The sequence below is a fragment of the Hypanus sabinus genome, chromosome 1 (assembly GCF_030144855.1).
Source record: "Hypanus sabinus isolate sHypSab1 chromosome 1, sHypSab1.hap1, whole genome shotgun sequence".
Classification (NCBI taxonomy): domain Eukaryota; kingdom Metazoa; phylum Chordata; class Chondrichthyes; order Myliobatiformes; family Dasyatidae; genus Hypanus; species Hypanus sabinus.
This window is the reverse complement of record NC_082706.1, coordinates 33,422,867-33,440,324: the sequence shown is the minus strand read 5'-3', so window position 1 is coordinate 33,440,324 and position 17,458 is coordinate 33,422,867. Positions and strand designations below refer to the sequence as shown.

Here is a 17,458-nt window from a genome sequence, read left to right as displayed (position 1 = left end):
GGAAACGGTACCTCAGCATAAAAGCCAAGACCAACAGGCTCCGGGACAGCTTCTTCCACCAGATCATCAGACTGATTAATTCATGCTGACACAACTGTATTTCTATGTTTTATTGACTATTTTGTTGCATATATTTATTATAAATTACTATAATTGCACATTTAGACAGAAATGTTACATAAAGCTTTTTACTTCTCATGTATGTGAAGGATGTAAGTAATAAAATCAATTCAATTCACCCGACTATTACACACCCCTCTACTGATACAGACCTCAACTTTAGCAGTGTAATTCACCAGAGTCAACACAAGAATCCAATAATTCCTGTGCCAGCCCTAATAATTCCAGGGTCCCAGGACAGAACACGCCCAGCATGCAGTCCTGCTCTGGCCAACCGCGGTCGGTGGAGGACAGGCTGAGTTGGAACTCTACTGTTCAGTACGTCCTGACTCAGGAATGGAACAGAACAGCACCAAGACAGGCAAGGTAGGGGGAAAGATTCAAGACTGTTAAATGCCAGTTTCAGTACACAGCTACAAAGGAGAACAAAACAATTGTTACTCCGGATCTGATGCAGCACAAAGCCTCACAACCACAGTAAGATAAAGAACACAATAATGAAACAAAACCCAGAATCAATGTAAACACATTAGATAATAATGATGCAGTAGGGGTCCTTAGCTCAATGTTGGTGCATCCATGCATCAGACATTCTGCACTCACTAGAAAGAGAAACAATGCACCTGGGCTTGGAGGCGGAGAACAAGCTGAATGTTCAGAGATCAGTGAGGCCAATGCCGTTAATAAACAACAACACTTATTCTGTTAAAATGAACGCCTGGGTTTCCTACCGACAACATCCAGCTGGTAGGTGTGGTTGATGCTGCCGTACTGGTTAACCACCACGCAGGTGTAATTGGCCTTGTCTGAAGGTACAACCCCCTCCATGATGAGACTCCAGTGCTGCCATCGGACCTGTGAGAGAAGGCAACAACGTGAATACTGGAGGCAGCCAGGTTAAACCAGCTCACGGCCCTGACCCGGCCCAGCCAAGCTTCCGGTCCAGTGCACGCAAGTGCTCTGGGGCCGGATCAGGGCCGTAGGCATCGCACTCTCCTTGTAAGGAAAAGGGCCCAAGCCTACAGTTCACAATCAAACGAAACAAGAGGGAGGGTCACCTTCATCTCTGTGAACTACTGAAAGGCCGTTTCAAGGTGAAGGTGCAGAAACCGCTCCTCATTCTCAGTGGCCGGAATGTTGCAGGGCTCAGCACTGGGTCCAGTGCTATCCAAGTACACATGCTCTGGGCACAAAACAGTAGAAGAACATCTGGAGAAGCGAGAGGCCATGGATTTAGGGAGGGGGAACGGTAGAACAGGAGAAATTTTGGTGAGGGACTATATGATAAATGGTTGAAGACTTGAGCATTGAGCGATCAGGGACAACTTATCATAGACCTCTGTAACAAGACAGCTAGATGGAGTGGATAAAACGGCATACAGGATACCTTCTCTTTATTGCTCTTAGATGAGAATACAAGGACCACATGAAATACAATGAGACTGTGTCTGGAGGGCCATTGATGGTCTTGATCGCCTCACCATGGGAAAGGGGTCTGCTCGCTCTGGGAAGGGTGGGGGCAGCAGGGAGACAAACAGGGATGCCGGAAATGCAGGAGAGTTACGAGGATGGACCTGTCTGTAACTGGTTGTTCTGTGAAGGAGAAAGGACTGTTAAATTGTGGTGTATAAGCATGACCATCTCTATGAAATAGACCAGGAGGCACAAACTTGACAGGATCAAACAGGAGTTGGTTTTGTTCCTACCTAGATGGCCAACGATCAGGAGGCGGGGAGAGCATGGGAAGTTCCAGAATGGTAACTACAGTCTGTCCATGTCTCGAGGTTGGTCGGTTACAAGGCACTCCAGAATCTCGCCGTGGACACCTGAAGCTCTCCAACTTCATCTCAATTCCAACAGCCACACCTACACAACCATGCGTGGGCTGCAAGGAGCAGCTGGCTAGTTTATGCTTCATTGCCTTGTTACAGCGTGACAATAGCAGGTTGCTATTATGGTATAAAGGGATCTAATGTAAAGATCCAAATAAACCTAGGGAACTGAATAGCTCTCCCTGGGATCAGTAGAACCCTTCAGGGATTTGTAACTTCTGAGACATACAGTATATTTAAATATCTCACTTACTTCCCAGCAAATTAAGCTCCTATATATTCTGGTTTGACGGTGATGAGAGCATAAATTTTAATGACACCAGGGAAAATACTGGCCAAGGCCATGGGGCGGTGAAGGGTTAGTCCTACAAAGCCTGTCCTGCAATGAAATCAATAACTCACACCCTTGGGTTACTGGAGACACTGCAGTGCTCCCTCTGTCCTGCACCTTAAGATAGCTGAATACATCTCTATAATGGGAGCCAAACCCATAGCTCTCTCCTTCACAGAGGGGTGAGGGTGAGCCAGAATAAATCTTGAAAGCTGCTGGCCTTGCTCAGCCCCACCAGCTGGTTGGAGCAAAGAGAGGGCTCCAGCGTCCACGAGCAGGTCAGGGGAAAACCCACGGAAAAGAGAGCAAGAACTTCAGAACATACTACAAATGCCAACACAGACAGACACACGTTAATTCAAAACCTGCTCTATCGAGCTCCCAGTATCCTGCTTTATGACTGAATGAACTCGGAGTTAGAGAGCAGAAAAGGCCCTTCTGCCCACTGTGTCAATGCTGACTGCCATGCCACGTGATTACACAGTTTTGATGTCCTGCCCACATGCCTCTCAAATATTGTTACCATTCCTGCCTCCACCACCTCCTCTGGCAGCTCACTCTGGATAGAACTACACTGGGTGAAAAATGCACCTTTCATATCTGCCACTCTCTCACTTTGAGCCTGAGCTTGCAGGAAGGAAGCCAATGGGCACTGCAGGGAGCCTCTGTCATTGGGCGACCAAGGCTGCCACTGAGGAGATGGCAGCAGGTGTAGCTTTCTTTCTGTTGTGTTTTGCAACTCCAAAATGTTAAACTAATTAGAAGAAAAAGGGAGCCGGAAGATAACTCATGTATGTTGGCACATGCCAACATGAGGCACGCGTGTATGATGTATGCCATTTTCATGAATTTTGCACATAGAACCATAATGAATTAAGTATATCACAAATAATGCATAATCAAACACATATTTACAACATTACTCAGGTATTACTGAAATATTGAGTTGGAATTTATGCTTATCTATTAAGTTGTCCCATTCAGGCCTAAAGATTTAAGCACTGTGGAGGCTTCCTTACTCTTGAGGGATGTTGCTCTGCTTGACAGGTGAGTCTTGTGGCCGTGAAAACTATTTCAGGTTCTGGGGCTCCTCCATGGTAGTTGCAGGAGTTGACTCTGAGGTTGCAGGAAGTGGTTCTGACAGTTCTGGATGTACTTCCATCTTTGATTCTGTCCGGTCCGGCTTCTTTCTCCTTATCCCAATCTTTTTCTTTCTCACTTTCCTTCTCTTTCATGCCTTTCTGTTTTGCTTCTGTTCTTTCTCTCTATCTTGTCTCTTTATTTTCAACTTCTTGTCTTTTTCTCACCTTTTTCTTTTTCGAGTTTTTTGAGAGTAACTCTGCATTTGTTAATTTATCAAGAAATAGGGTCACGTTTATCCTTTTTTCTTCTCTCTGGGATGTGCATCTTGATCTTGGGAAGCATTCAGCTCACTGGAGTATTCTCTTATTAATCCCTCTATTGCTCCCTTTACGATCTGATCTCTGCTCTTGGTTTCCTCATCCATATCATCTGATGAATCCTCTGTTTTTGATTTTCCATTAACTCCTTTTCAGCTTCCATTCATCCAGCTGGACTATGGTCTTTGCATCTACTTCTACAAGCAGCTTTTTGTCTCCACTTTAAGTTCATGCAATAACCTTGATGGTCACAGAGTAGGTTCTGGTTCTTTATATTCACAGAAAGTGAATGCTTTCAACTTTCCTGAAGCTCCTTGAACACTTCCAGCTTAAAACCAAGCCACATTTCACAATTAACTGCCTGACTGACACATCAGAAGCTTTCTAAGACACGTTGCCTACAAAACAGTGCTTTCATCAGTTTCACGATTCCTCTGAACAGTGTGGTCTGTCCAGCAACAGCTCATGGTGCACAGCATAGAGACAGTTGTGGCATTATCCAGTATCTTTCTTAGTTAGCTTACAGTTGACTCTGTTACAGGGCAAGTGGTGGATGGATCGCCAATCAAGTTTAGTTGTCTCAGTCAATCACCCCCCCCCCCCACCACAATGGTGGCCCTCCTGGGCCCAATATGGCTTGTTGTATTTCACAGTACAAATGTTATTCCCACAGGAGTTATCTTCCCTCCAGTTGGATATCTGCAGGCTTCAGTTTAATATCTTTGAAATGCCATTCAAACTCATCTTGTGGTATGAATGAAGCAGCCGAGCCAGTGTCCAATTCTAATTTAGTTAATTTTCCAGTCATGTCTGGTGTTAGACATATTGCTTATCTGTTGTTAGTTTACAGATTATAAATCTCAAGGCTATCCAGTCCTGTATCACTTTTATTACTATCAGATTTTTCATCAATAACACACAGATTAGTGCTCCTTGTGAAAGTACAACTTGACTTTTTCTCTTCCCTGTGCAGTCCATTTATTTTTGTGTGTCCAACACGCTCTTTGCATGTGTCCTGCTCTGTTGCATTTTCAGCAGGTTTCACCTTTAAATCTGCATTTGTTGGGTGTGTGTGAGGCCTACCACAATGTTAACAGAATTCATTCAGCCAGGTTGGTTTCTGTTTAGCCACAAAAATTTTGTTCCACTCACTTCCATTTCTGACTGCAACTCAGTTGTGTCTCTGTCTGGTGTTTCCATTCTTACAGCTATTTCAACTGCTCTTTTAAATGTGAGTTGTGCTTCAGTTCGGGGCTGTTTTTCAACACTTTTTTGTAAGATTCCACAAACTAAGCAACCTCTCAGTACATCATTAAGCCCATTATTGAATTAACAATGCTTAGACAATCTCTTAAATTCAGCCACATTAACTGAAAAGGACTCCTCTTACTTTTGATTCCACTTATGAAACCCAAACAGCTCTACAATCAGCAATGGTTTTGCTTCTAATTTTTCCTGCATTACAATATCAGTCATTCACAATATCAGCAAAGTTTATTTTCATTGGTTTGGTTGGAGCAGTTAAACCTTGAAACAAACTGTATGCCATTAAATCCAATGCACTCAGCAAAACTGTTACTCATTTCTCATTGGCTATTTCATTTATTTTAAAGTCTTGTTCAATCTGCTCCATATATAATATCCAGTTCTCTGTTGTTAATCAAATGCGCCAATCTTTCTGATGTTGCCAGCCACTTCTAATCTTTATTCTTAATCATTACTAAAACCTGGTATTCACTGTATGAACCTGTGAATTCTTCCGTTTTCGGTCTTTTATTTTTACTCTATCGTCTGTGAAGACGGGCTAAATAACTAATTCTGCTCCTATATCTTATGGTCTTCCCTTTTCTGCTATGAAGAAAATAAAATATGCGGCGCTTTAAAAAAAATCTATCATTTCTCGCTGTACTCTTTTATTAAATTTAAATGTCTTGCAGCGCTTCAACAGGTAGGTAGTTGTCTCAGGCTCATTTGAAATTTCCTCATCATCACTGTTAGGTTTTTGTAACTCCAGAATACTAAACTAATTAGAAACAAGGGAGTCAGGAGAAAACTCGTGTATGTTCGCTTTTACTTTAAGCAAGGCACGTGCATGTGACACGATGATGTATGCCATTCATGTATTTCATACAATCAAAATGGATTATTTAAACAATGAAGAATGTTAATCAAACATTATATTTATAATACTACACAAATATTACTGGTATATTAAATACTCAACACTGTCTACATGCCACTGGAAGCCAACACCAAGATGCAGGGACAAGCATACCATCCACTGAGGTATAACAGGCCAGGGGTTCTGATCAACTGGGGCTCAGCTTGATCAAAACCAGCTGAACTACCTCCTCCTATGCCATAAACTGCGATTACAACCAAGCCCCCACCCTCCAAGATCTGGGGAACTCTGAAACTCACAGTGAACTCCAACTGAGCCTGATTGTGGACTTCAGGAAGGCTAAGATGAAGAAACACATACCAATCCTCATAGAGGGATCAGGAGTGGAGAGAGTGAGCAGCTTCAAATTCCAAGATCTCTGAGGATCTAACCTGGTCCCAACATATTGATGTAGTTGTAAAGAAGCCAAGGCAGCAAGTATACTTCATTAGGAGTTTGAAGAGATTTGGCATGTCAACAAATCCACACAAAAACTTCTATAGTTGTACCGTGGAGAGCATTCTGACAGGGTGCATCACTGTCAGTGTCAGAGGGGCTACTGCACAGGACCAAAAGAAACTGCAGAGGGTCATAATATTAGTTAGCTCATCTTGGACACTAGCCTACAAAGTGCCCAGAACATCTTCAGGGAGCAGAGTCTCAGAAAGGCAGTGTCCATTATGAAGGACCTCCAGCACCCAGGGCATGCACTTTTCTCACTGTTACCATCAGGGAGGAGGTACAGAAGCCTGAAGACACACATTCAGCGATTCAGGAGCAGCTTCTTCCCTTTTGCCATCAGATTCCTAAATGGACACTGAACCCGTGAACACTACCTCACTATTCTAATATATATTATTTCTGCTTTTTGCATGATTTGATTCTGATCCTGCAGCGGCACGGCACAGCAGCAATGGCCTTTCGGATCTGGTGCTACTTTAATTTAGTTTTAAAATTTAATTTAAGGCACAATTTTTTTTCCTGATTAGGGAAATGGTTAACAGTATCTACCATTGCCAGATACTGCTACAATACAAGGATCGCCTAAAAACAAACCTTCATGAAGATCTGCTGGTTAAATTGTGCGACCTCGGCTTGCTGAGGAAATCAGGCCTACAGTCCTGGGAGTCGCCTGATGCTGGTGGCCGGAGTTGGGGACGTCGTAAGCGGTGTGCGAGGAAGCGGAAGTGAGGTGAGTGGGCGGGAGTCTGTGCCAGGAAAAAAGCAAGCTCTAGCCGGCAGGCTCTCCCGTCCATTCTGCTCTCCAATGGACAATAAATTGGACTACATCTGACTCCCAACGAGATACTCGGTGGGAGTACAGAAACGGATGGAATCCTGGACGCTGCCATTCAGCTGTTTATTATGTAACAGTTTCCCCCCAAGCCATCGAACTATCAACCTACTGCCCCTCTGCTGTGCCTATTGTCTTGTTTATTATTTATTGTACTGCTTGCACTGTTCTCTGTATTTTATGCAGTCCTGGGTAGATCTGTAGTCTAGTGTAGTTTTTGTATTGTTCTTGTAGCACCATGGTCCTGAAAAACGTTGTCCCGTTTTCACTGAGTACTGTACCAGCAGCTATGGTCAAAATGACGATAAAAAGTAACTCGACTTGATTTTTACTGTATTCAATATACATATACTGCAGATGATTTATTTACTAATTAATTTTTTATCTTTTTTTCTCTATTATGATTTGCATTGAACTGCTGCTGCTAAGTTAACAAATTTCACAACAGATGCCGGTGATAATAAACCTGATTCTGATCTCAAGAGTGGGTAGGTGGACTTTTCAAAGGCCTAAGCCTTATAAATGGAGGCACTTCACCCACCTCTGAGCTGAGGTGGGCAGCTGCAGCAACCTATCTCCTCGACAGACCCCGGACAGGGCAGAAGGCTGTGGAGGGGCAGTGTAAGTTCTTAAACCTTGGCCGCTGATGTTCAGCACAGAGGGGTTAAATGCTGCAGAGGCAGACCAAATGGAACCTTACTGCTCCCTGGGAATGTACTGGGGGTTGAATGCGACACTGGACCACCTTCCCTCCTTCCACCCCCTCCCCACCCTCTGCCAGTGACCGTGGCTCTGTCTGTGAGCGACAGAATAATCTGTTTCATCCGCCATGCCATAGGCCTGCTGTTGCCAGAGCTGTGACTCCAGCACATCTGGCTGCTGCTGGTGTCAAACAGCTGAGCCTGTACAGCAGGGGTCCTTTCATCCCAGCCAAGCTGTAGAAACAATCAGTCTTGAGGCCAGTGTTAGGTTTCACCTGGAGTCTCCGGCTGAGGCAAGGCTGCAAGGCTTCCGAAAAATCTTGCTGGATTAAGAGACTCGCGGGGGGGGGGGGGGGGGGGGGGTAAAATCGGCTGCGGTGTTACTGGGACAGAAAACGTCTAGTCCTCTATGTCCTTCTGGAGAAAGAGTACTCTAACTCAACATCCACGAACTTCCCCTATGGCACTCAGCCTCTTCGATCAACATTGCTATTAGTTCAATATCGTGCAGAACTAATTAAAACGAACCAAACTAATCCCTTCTGTCTGCACATGGTCTGTATCCCTCCATTTTTAGCACATTCATGTGCCTATCTAAGATCTTCTTAACACCTGCATGGTGCCTTCCATCATCACCACACCTGGCAGCGCAGTCCAGGTTAAAAAAAACCTGCCCCGCACATCTCCTTCCAACCTCCCACCTCAAATCCATGTCCTCTGGTATTCGACACTTCGACCCTTTGTCCACTCTATCTACTCCTCTTGTAAACTTCTGACACTTCACAGGAAACAACTAGAGTGCGTCCAACCTCTCCTTACAGAACATAACCTCTAATCTGGGCAGCATCCCGGTAAACCCTTCAAAACTCTCCCCAAAGACTTCTTCCAAATCCGTCCTATAAAGGGGCAAACAAAACTGAATGCAATACAGCCGCACCAGAGTCTTTAATAGATTGTGTTCCTGTTTCCATATGCAGGAATGCACGGGGAGTGCATTTGGGAGTTTGCACGCTCTTCCTGTCACTTCACGTTTCTCTCAGATGCTTCAGTGCCCCCCACCTTTTTATTCTGGTGTCTTCCCCCGCCCCTTTCCAGATCTCAAGAAGGGTCTCCACCCGAAAAGTCAACTGTCTGTTTATTTTCGTAGATGCTGCCTGACCTGCTGAGCTCTTCCAGCACTTCGTGTGTATTGCTTTGGATTTCCAGCACCTGCAAAAGGTTCTTTGTGGTCTAGTTTCTGCCCGTAAACCAAAGAGGTGCGAGTTTGTTAGAGTGATTGGCTGCTGTAAATTGCAAACCCCCCCCCCCCCACCCCGGCAATGTGTGAGTGAGGAGTAGAATCTGGGGGGGAGTTAATGGGAACGTGGGGAGGAAAAAAAAGGGGATTAGTGAAAACAGGACTGTATGGAGTCAGTGGGCTGAAGGGTCCACCCATATTCATAAATACAACAGAGGAGTGGTACAAGAATCCTGCAATATTCCTGCAGTCTAGATGAAACACTCTCACAGGTAAAGGCCACCAATTTGAGTGGCAATGAAGTGCATTACAGATTTCAAGGGAGTTTATTAGAAATGGTGAAAGGGCACACCATTTTTAATAAAATCCCTTCACATCCCGAGTGGGGTGATCCATTATCTGGATTACCTCAGCCGTGTCATTATACAGAAGTAATCCAATATCATAACAATTGGATTTACTCTTGCATCTGCGGAGCTGTGGGAAAAGGACTTGACAAGCGGAGCAAATATACAGCAAGTAGCTAGCAGAAGTATGAAGGGACTCTGGTGTTGTTATTTGAACATGTGGCCCCTCCCTCAGGATGACCCAAGTCCCGCTTGGAGACTCACTAAAGATACCTCCAACATCAACACCAAATGTGGACCCAGCAACACTGTTCCCAGCCCTGTCAAACTTCCCTTATAAACATCACAGGACGATGCCTAATTGGGAAATCTACAAGAGGTCACTGTTATCCTGCAAACTCTTTAATGGACCTCTTCATCTCCCAATCTACCTCATCATGGCTCTTGTACTTTGTTGTCTACCTATGCTGAGCTTTCTCTGTAACACTCTACTCGACAGTGTTATTTTTCACCCTTTGTTATACCCTCATCAACGCTCCCTCTAATTTTATTTTTCAGATGCACAGACTAACCACTGTTCTGAGCAGGAAACTTCTACATGGCCTGAAAACTCTGTGACACTTTAAATGTTTTATTATTATTATTATTATTATTATTTCAAAAATTGATGGATTATTTTCTTTAATACAAAATTAATGACAGGGTATTTGAAAACCATATTAACATGATATAAAAGAAAATTCTAGCCGCATGGTAACAAAGGCTATGTGCACGGGAGTATTTCAGTTACTGTGGGGCCGTGCACCCACGCAGACTGGAGGGAACAGTGGTCTCCATGGACTTGTCTAGGGAAAGATGTGGGTGCACGGTATGCAAAGCCCTTTCACTGTATCTCAATGCAAGTGATAATGATAAACAACTTACTATTGCAGTTATTTGCCGAAACTAATCTGACCTCTTTCTGACTTGATTGCTCATTTGATTTATTTATTATTTATCTGATGTTTGTTTATCTGCTTATTTAGAGATACCACATCGTACCAGTTCTTTCTGGCCCACTGAGCCCAATTACACCTATGTGACCGATTAACTCAAATCTTGGGACGTAGGAAGAAACGGGAGCATCTGGAGGAAACCGTCACGGTCATGGAGAGAAGTTACTAACTCCTTGCAGACGGTGGTGGGAATTGAACCTGGACTGCTGGCACTGTAAGCCATTGCACTAACCGTGCCGGCCCAATATGTTGCTGGCTCTCCATTGTCACTGGGCCAAACTCCAGCAGAACTGAGGGAGCACCTTCACTGTCACCCTTCTCAACATAACCTCGGGAGCAGTACGTGCTGCTCTTTCCAGAGGTGACGCCATTCTGAGAAGGGAATGCTTTCAAAATTACCGAGCGCCATCTGCGCGCTCCAGCCACCACCGTTCCTGCAGTACGACAAAGACCTGCGCTTCTGAAACATCTCAGCGACTTCTGGGAAGAGTTGAAGGATTGCGAAAGGTGTTATGGAAACCCAAGAACATTTTGCTTCACTTAATCCCTTGTTATGTTCGCCAGCAGAAAAAAATCAATCCAACAGTCTCAGTTTCAGCCCTGTGGGCAAGGGAGCTCAGGGCTGCTGCGGGGAAGCCAGTGAAGGGCACCAAACACATCTCTACGTCGGCACTCAGTCCGTCCCATGGGCTTGCCAATGCTCCCCACAGCACCTCTTCGCCAGCCTCCTCACTGCTCAGATTTACGCGCAGAACAGGCGCTCAAGTACCTTTGAAGAGTTAAATAAAACAAACTCCGACAGTTCAGCGCAGCACAGATCAATTCAAAGAGTTGGCGGGAATGCAGTCCATTAAAATGAAACAAAAGAAGTTGGCTCATTAAAGATGAGTGCTTTTTATGGAGCACTAAGCCTTTGCTGGAGGCACTGATATCTGATGCACAGAGCTCAGCAGCCAGACAACTCTACAGCAAACCTGCTAGAATTTGCTTTAACTGGCACCTGGGATTTTATTACTGCATCCTTGGGCTTTCAGAACACTTAATCTCCTCTTACACCTGGCTGCTAAGATCTATACAGAAGGCACTATCCTCCGCCACTGGCCCCTCCCACCTCCAACACCTCCTCCACTTCCCCAGCCCCCTGCAACCTCCTTTGCCAAGGCAGAGCAGACTATAGACCAGTGGTGGGCAAACTTTTTGACTTGTGGGCCACAAAGGGTTCTAAAATTTGACAGGGGGGCCGGACCAGGAGCAGATGGACGGAGTGTTTTGGTAATACACCTCATAAGAGAAAATAAAATATCATGGGATATGTAGAAAACATGTGCTTTAATTTCAATTGAAAATGAACAAATGCATTACAACAAAATATCTGTCTTTGAAGTCCCATGGTATTTAGCTATTTATTGAAATGACTTTTAAAACACTGAAAATTAAATGAATAAAGTACAGCTTTTTTAATAGTAACAGTTATTATTTTAATGCACTGAAAATTCTGTTATCCTTCAAGATATTATCATCATCACTCTCCTCCTGACTGTCTTTATTTCAAAAACGGTAGGAGATGCAGGTCTACTTGTCCTGCTCCTTCTTATTCAATTGTCCCCTGTGCCAAAACTCAACAACGACCAGCACAAAGACAGAACAGTGAAAACGCGCGTTATTTGATCTGGAGCGCATTTTTTATTTTGAGAACGTACGTGCACCTGCGCACTACTCATGTCCATCACTTAACAGAAATGACATGTAACATGTAAGGCTTATTGAAAAAAATATTTTCAAATGCATTTTTTACATAACACAACGAAGAAACTTATTTTTAATTTCAGTGGGAACAGTGTTGTTGGTCTCCCTTTTTAGCCAGCGCATCAAAGTCCGGATTTAGTTTTGTTGTGGCGATTCTCAGGATGGATCTGAGGTGTTGGTGAGTTAACTTGGATCTGTGGCTGGCTTTGTTGATGTTCATGACGCTGAACGCCTGTTCACACAAATAGGTTGAGCCGAACAAAGAGTAAAGCGCAAATGTGGAGTAATACGCTGCACCTCAACAAAGGTCAATGTATATAAGAGTGCGTCATCTATTGGGAAAACGCCAGAATTGCGGGGAAAAAACGTTAACAAGGTTTATTAATATAATTTCATCAAGTTCTGCGGGCCGGATTAAAAAGCTTAACGGGCCGCATATGGCCCGCGGGCCGTAGTTTGCCCATGCCTGCTATAGACCATGGGATTAGTATAAATGGTGCATTTATATGTAGAAATCTCTTTCCTTCTCTTGTGTACCTGCATTTCCCACCTGCCCCCAGACCTGGAATTCTCTCCCCAATCCTCTTCAGAGCAAGATGTTCCTCAAGCACTCTTCGACCGATTGTTGGACCATCGCTAAATGTGACTCAGTGCCAATCCTGTCATTGAGTCCCATATAGAAGCTGGCTCCATCAAAATTAGATACAGAACACTCATTCTAACTAATAAAACTCTTAGAGACCACGGTGGCGTAGCTGTTACAGCTTGGAACGGAGTTCAGAGTTCAATTCTCCCCATGACCGTGTGGGTTCCTTCTGCTCTGGCATCCTTCCACAGTCCACAGACGTACCGGTCAGTCAGTTAGTTGGTCATTGGAAATTGTCCTGTGATTGGGCTGGTTTTAAATTGTTGAGGTGTTGGGCCGGAAAGATTGTTCCACAGTGTTTCTCTAAATAAGTAAATGAATGGACAGATGGTGCACGTGAGACTGCAAACGATGGGATCAGCAGCAACAAACAATCTGCTGGAGGAACTAAGTGGGTTGAACAGCATTCGTTGAGGGTGGGGTGGAGTGGGGAGGGGATTGTCAACGTTTCCATCTGTTCTGAGGGCTCCCCTGACTGAGGACTTTAGAACCAGGGAAACAGAGTAAGGGGGTGGCCATTTGAAGACGGAGGTCCCTAACTCTCGAGGGAGGAGGAAATGAGATCAGGAGTGTAAAGCTATGCCAGTTCCAGAACGGTTCCTACCGATGCCATAACCACAACTTTTAAAAGTGGAGGAGAGAAAACCAACTAGCCTGATACTGCTTGTGAGAAAAATGAAACCATCATCTGCTGGATTATTTTTTGGGATTGGAAAATATTTGATAAATGTGATGCGGAGTATTTGGATGTTCTAGGTATCCGGAGCTAACGGGAGTAAAGTAGCTTTGAGGATTGGTCATTGAGCAGAAAACAGAGAGAACGAATAATTAGCTGCCTCTCAGGCTGGGAGACCGTGGCCAGCGGGTGCCACAGGATCAGTGTTGAGATATCCACCGGACAGTCTCAGGGTAGGAGGGTCAAGAGTAATATATCCTAGCTCGCTGACATCTCAAAGGGGCAGGTTGTGAAGACGATGTAGGGGACATTGACAGGATCAATAACGGGCAGCATGCAACATGGAAGGATATGAAGTTATCCATCATGAAACATACTATAAAATATTATAAACAACACCCGTCGAACAAAAATTTGTCAGATGCAGTACTCTTTAAACACCAAGAGATTGAAAAGTGTTGGTGATCCAGGGAAACCAAAGGTCACTGCATAAAGGGCCTGCGGTAAAATATCAACCACCATCTTGTTGAAGGGCAGGACAGCTGAAGGGGGCCACATGCCAGTTCCTGTGACCGAGCATCTCCTCCAGGTACAGGGTGAATTTCCCACGGATGCTTAGTCATTCAAAGCTGGCTTCAGCCTGAAGTGTGTCTGCGGGCAAGGCTGCTGCTAGAACCCTACCTTGTATCCACCGATTCGGTGATCTGGCTTGAAGTCTTTGCCATTCTTCAACCAGCGGAGAACGGGTGGTGGGTTACCAGCTGCTGGGCACCGGAACTTCACCGTCTTCATCGCCGGCACAGCGTGGAGTTTCTTCTCCATCTTCTCTGGCTGAACCCAGTACGGGGACCCTGCCAAGAACAAGGAGACATGTCACTTAGCTCATGAGTCCTGCCTGATGATGGCACGTGCTGACACCAAGACACGCTTACCCAGAGCCAACAAGGTTCACATTTTAGCTGTGCTTTACATTCAATGCTTATTTTTGTAATGGAGAGAATGATGTGTAGGTTACCACCGGTTTGGAGCAGGTCACCCAGGATGTCATTGTATCAAAACTGGCTGAGGCACAAGGACTGTCTCCTGTTCCATTGAGTCAATAGCAAAACACCTTCCTCTCACCAACCTTCACCACCTTTCATTCGGTGTCCGCTGGTGTGCCCTTCTTGCCCCCACCTACAGTGGCCCTGTTGTCTAGCCACCAAGCTGCTTCCCCCTTCCCCGCCACAAACAAAGCTCTTTGCCTCGCCCTCCTCCCTCAAAACCTGTGCCTTTCAGCCAGCTGATGGCTCTCATTTGGACGTGGTGAGGGAGCTGCCGTGGAGAGATGACTGAGGGCGTTCTCACACTGACACTGGCCTCTTGCACTGACATGCGCTCCTCATAGAATCACTCCCTCCTGCCATGACGTTGCCTCACCGATCAGGCTGCCTCATCCCAGAAAATCCAATGTTCTTTCCAGCCCTGCACATCCCTTTGGTCGAAGAGCCACCTGGGGGGGAGGATTAACCTGAGCAGAGCTGAGTAGGGCAGCCTGGGCCTAGTTACAATCGGCTGTGTAAGTGATAGCCTAGAGCAGGGATCAGGAGTCTTCCCGGCCCCTTCCCCCATCTGCCATTGATCCTTCTGACATTCCTGAAATAGTATTGGGTTTTATTTCTGCACTGATACGTGATTAAGATCAGGAGATGACAAAGCCGGTTCCAGCTTGGCTCCTGAGCCATCAGTCAGAGCTGCCAGCGGCTGCTTGCAGCTGTCATCTTCAGCGAGCACAAGGAGACGGTTGTTTTAATCCGTCGCTGGACGGGTTTACGCGTCCCAGCTTGCATTTTAAACCACAGCCTTGCTGTGCGAGACGGGCAAGAGCACGAACGCAAACCCTGGGGCTCTGTGCATCTGAGACCGTGTTCAACTGCTGCTTCAGGCCCTGGACGGCAGTCAACTTCACAATACAGGAGCAACGGCATCACACGTGGGTCAAACACAGGCAGACGGGCATCCTGTTCAGCACAAGTCGGGCTGCACTGTACGACTATGACGACCAACAAAGAGCAAGAGGGAGCCCATAACACTTTCTCTGTAGCTTTTACACTTAATTCGGCACAGTCTTTGCTTTACCTCGTTCAATTGTAGCGTACTGTGGAATGAATCGATCTGTGCGAACAGAATTGAAGACAAGCTTTTCACTGTATCTCAGTACAAATGATGATAGAATACACTGCCCATGCTCCACACTTCAATAATATTGTGGCCAATCCAACTCTGCATTCCTCCTACTCATGGTAAACTCTCAATCCCTCCCCAAGAACCTACCTCCCTCTGCCTTAGAACACCCTGCCCCTGATGCTTCTAGCAAAATGGAGCTCCAAAGACTCTTAACACAGGGGATAAACTCTGTCCCAGCTCAAAGTAAATTTATTATCAATGTACAAATATAATCACCATATACATCCCATGAGATACTTGTTCTTGTGCTCATTCACAGTAGATACCAGGAAACACCATAAAATCACTAAAACGCACACAAGACGAGCAAACATAACCCGTGTGCAAAAGACAACAAACTATGCAAATACTATAATAAATAAATAAGCAATAAATATTGAGAACATTTGATGGAGAGCCCTAGAAAGGTGGTGAATTTGTGGAATTTGTTTCCACAGGCAGCTGTGGAGGCCAGGTCATTGGATGTATTTAAGGCAGAGATTGATTGGTTCTTGATTGGGCACGGCAACAAAAGTTATGGGGAGAAGTCCGGGAAGTGGGGCTGAGGAGGGAAAAAAGGATCAGCTATAGTTGAATGGTGGAGCAGATGGGCCAAATGGCCTAATTCTACTCCTACGTCTTATGTAAAGTGAGTCCATGGGTATTGGGAACAGTTCAATGTTGGGGGTGAGTGATGTTAACCCCCTGCGGTTCAAGAACCTGATGACTGAGGGGTAGTAACTGTTCCTGAACCTGTTGGTGTGAGTCCTGAGGCTCCTGTACTTCCTCCCCGGTGACAGCAGCAAGAAGTTAGCGTGAACTGTGTAGTGGGGGTCCTTGATGATGGATGCTTCTTTTCTGCAACAGTATAGCTGCGCTCAATGGGGGTGGGGGGTGAGGTGGGCTTTATCCATGACGGACCGGGCTGTATCCATTATTTTTTTTTATATAGGCTCTGCCTGTTGGGCAACTGGTATCTGTAACCAAGGATGCACTGGCAAGGAGAGCTTAGCCCATGGGACAGGTGTTTTCAGTCAGTTTCGGAACTGTTCCAATCCCACTGCCAGAACTTAAGGCACTCAGGGAGGCAGGCTGAAGCTTTCCTGGCCCCAACACTGGCTTCCATCCTTCCACAGGATTCCACCTTGGATAGGACGTTTCCAAACAGGAAACTCCAGCGTCTTCACACTTTTCTTTTGATTTCCCCCCCCCCCTCCACTAGACAATGGTACAGAAGAGGGTCACACCATTCGGTGCCTTTGCCACCAGCGCCAGGAACAGCACCAACAAATGGCTCACGGTCACCCGCAGGAGCTGTGGGCGTCCAGCAGAAGTTCACGGGAATTCAGAGCCGGAAGCTCTGTTTGGGAAGCGGAGCCCGCCTGTGACGGGGCAGCAGGACAGCCGCATGGGGCAGAGCGGGCTGGGGCTGAGCAGTCAGCCGGACACCAGATCGCATGCACATTTGCTCCTGCCCAGACATGGCGACCAGCTGAAGCAGGAATCCAGCCTGCTTCAGCGGGGCAGAGTGGGCAGCAACAGAAGGAGGAAGGTGAATGGTCAACCCAGAGGAGACCGGTGTCATTGGCTGGTACCCCTGCTGAAAAGCCTCCTCAAGTAATCCGGTGCCTGACCTGCTCCCTGAGATTAAAAGCTAAAAGCACCCTGAGCGCCAGAGCGTACCGTCATCTGACGGGGCTGAGCTGGACGCATTCTCATCACTGAAAGGACCATATTCTCCACCCAATTCACCACCGTGTGGTGGTC

At 45.8% G+C, this 17,458-nt stretch overlaps 1 protein-coding gene across 10 annotated transcripts in view; it reads right to left on the bottom strand.

Annotated features, from left to right (window-relative positions):
• Positions 1–17,458, bottom strand: part of LOC132392444 (fibroblast growth factor receptor 1-like) — a 193,265-nt gene that overhangs the window by 42,454 nt on the left and 133,353 nt on the right. For all 10 annotated transcript variants that reach the window (XM_059966296.1, XM_059966336.1, XM_059966341.1 and 7 more), the window contains 2 exons: positions 14,168–14,337; positions 852–975 (listed from right to left, as the gene is read on the bottom strand). In XM_059966296.1, coding sequence (XP_059822279.1) covers positions 852–975; positions 14,168–14,337 — 294 coding nt within the window. The remainder of the gene's footprint in view (positions 1–851; positions 976–14,167; positions 14,338–17,458) is intronic.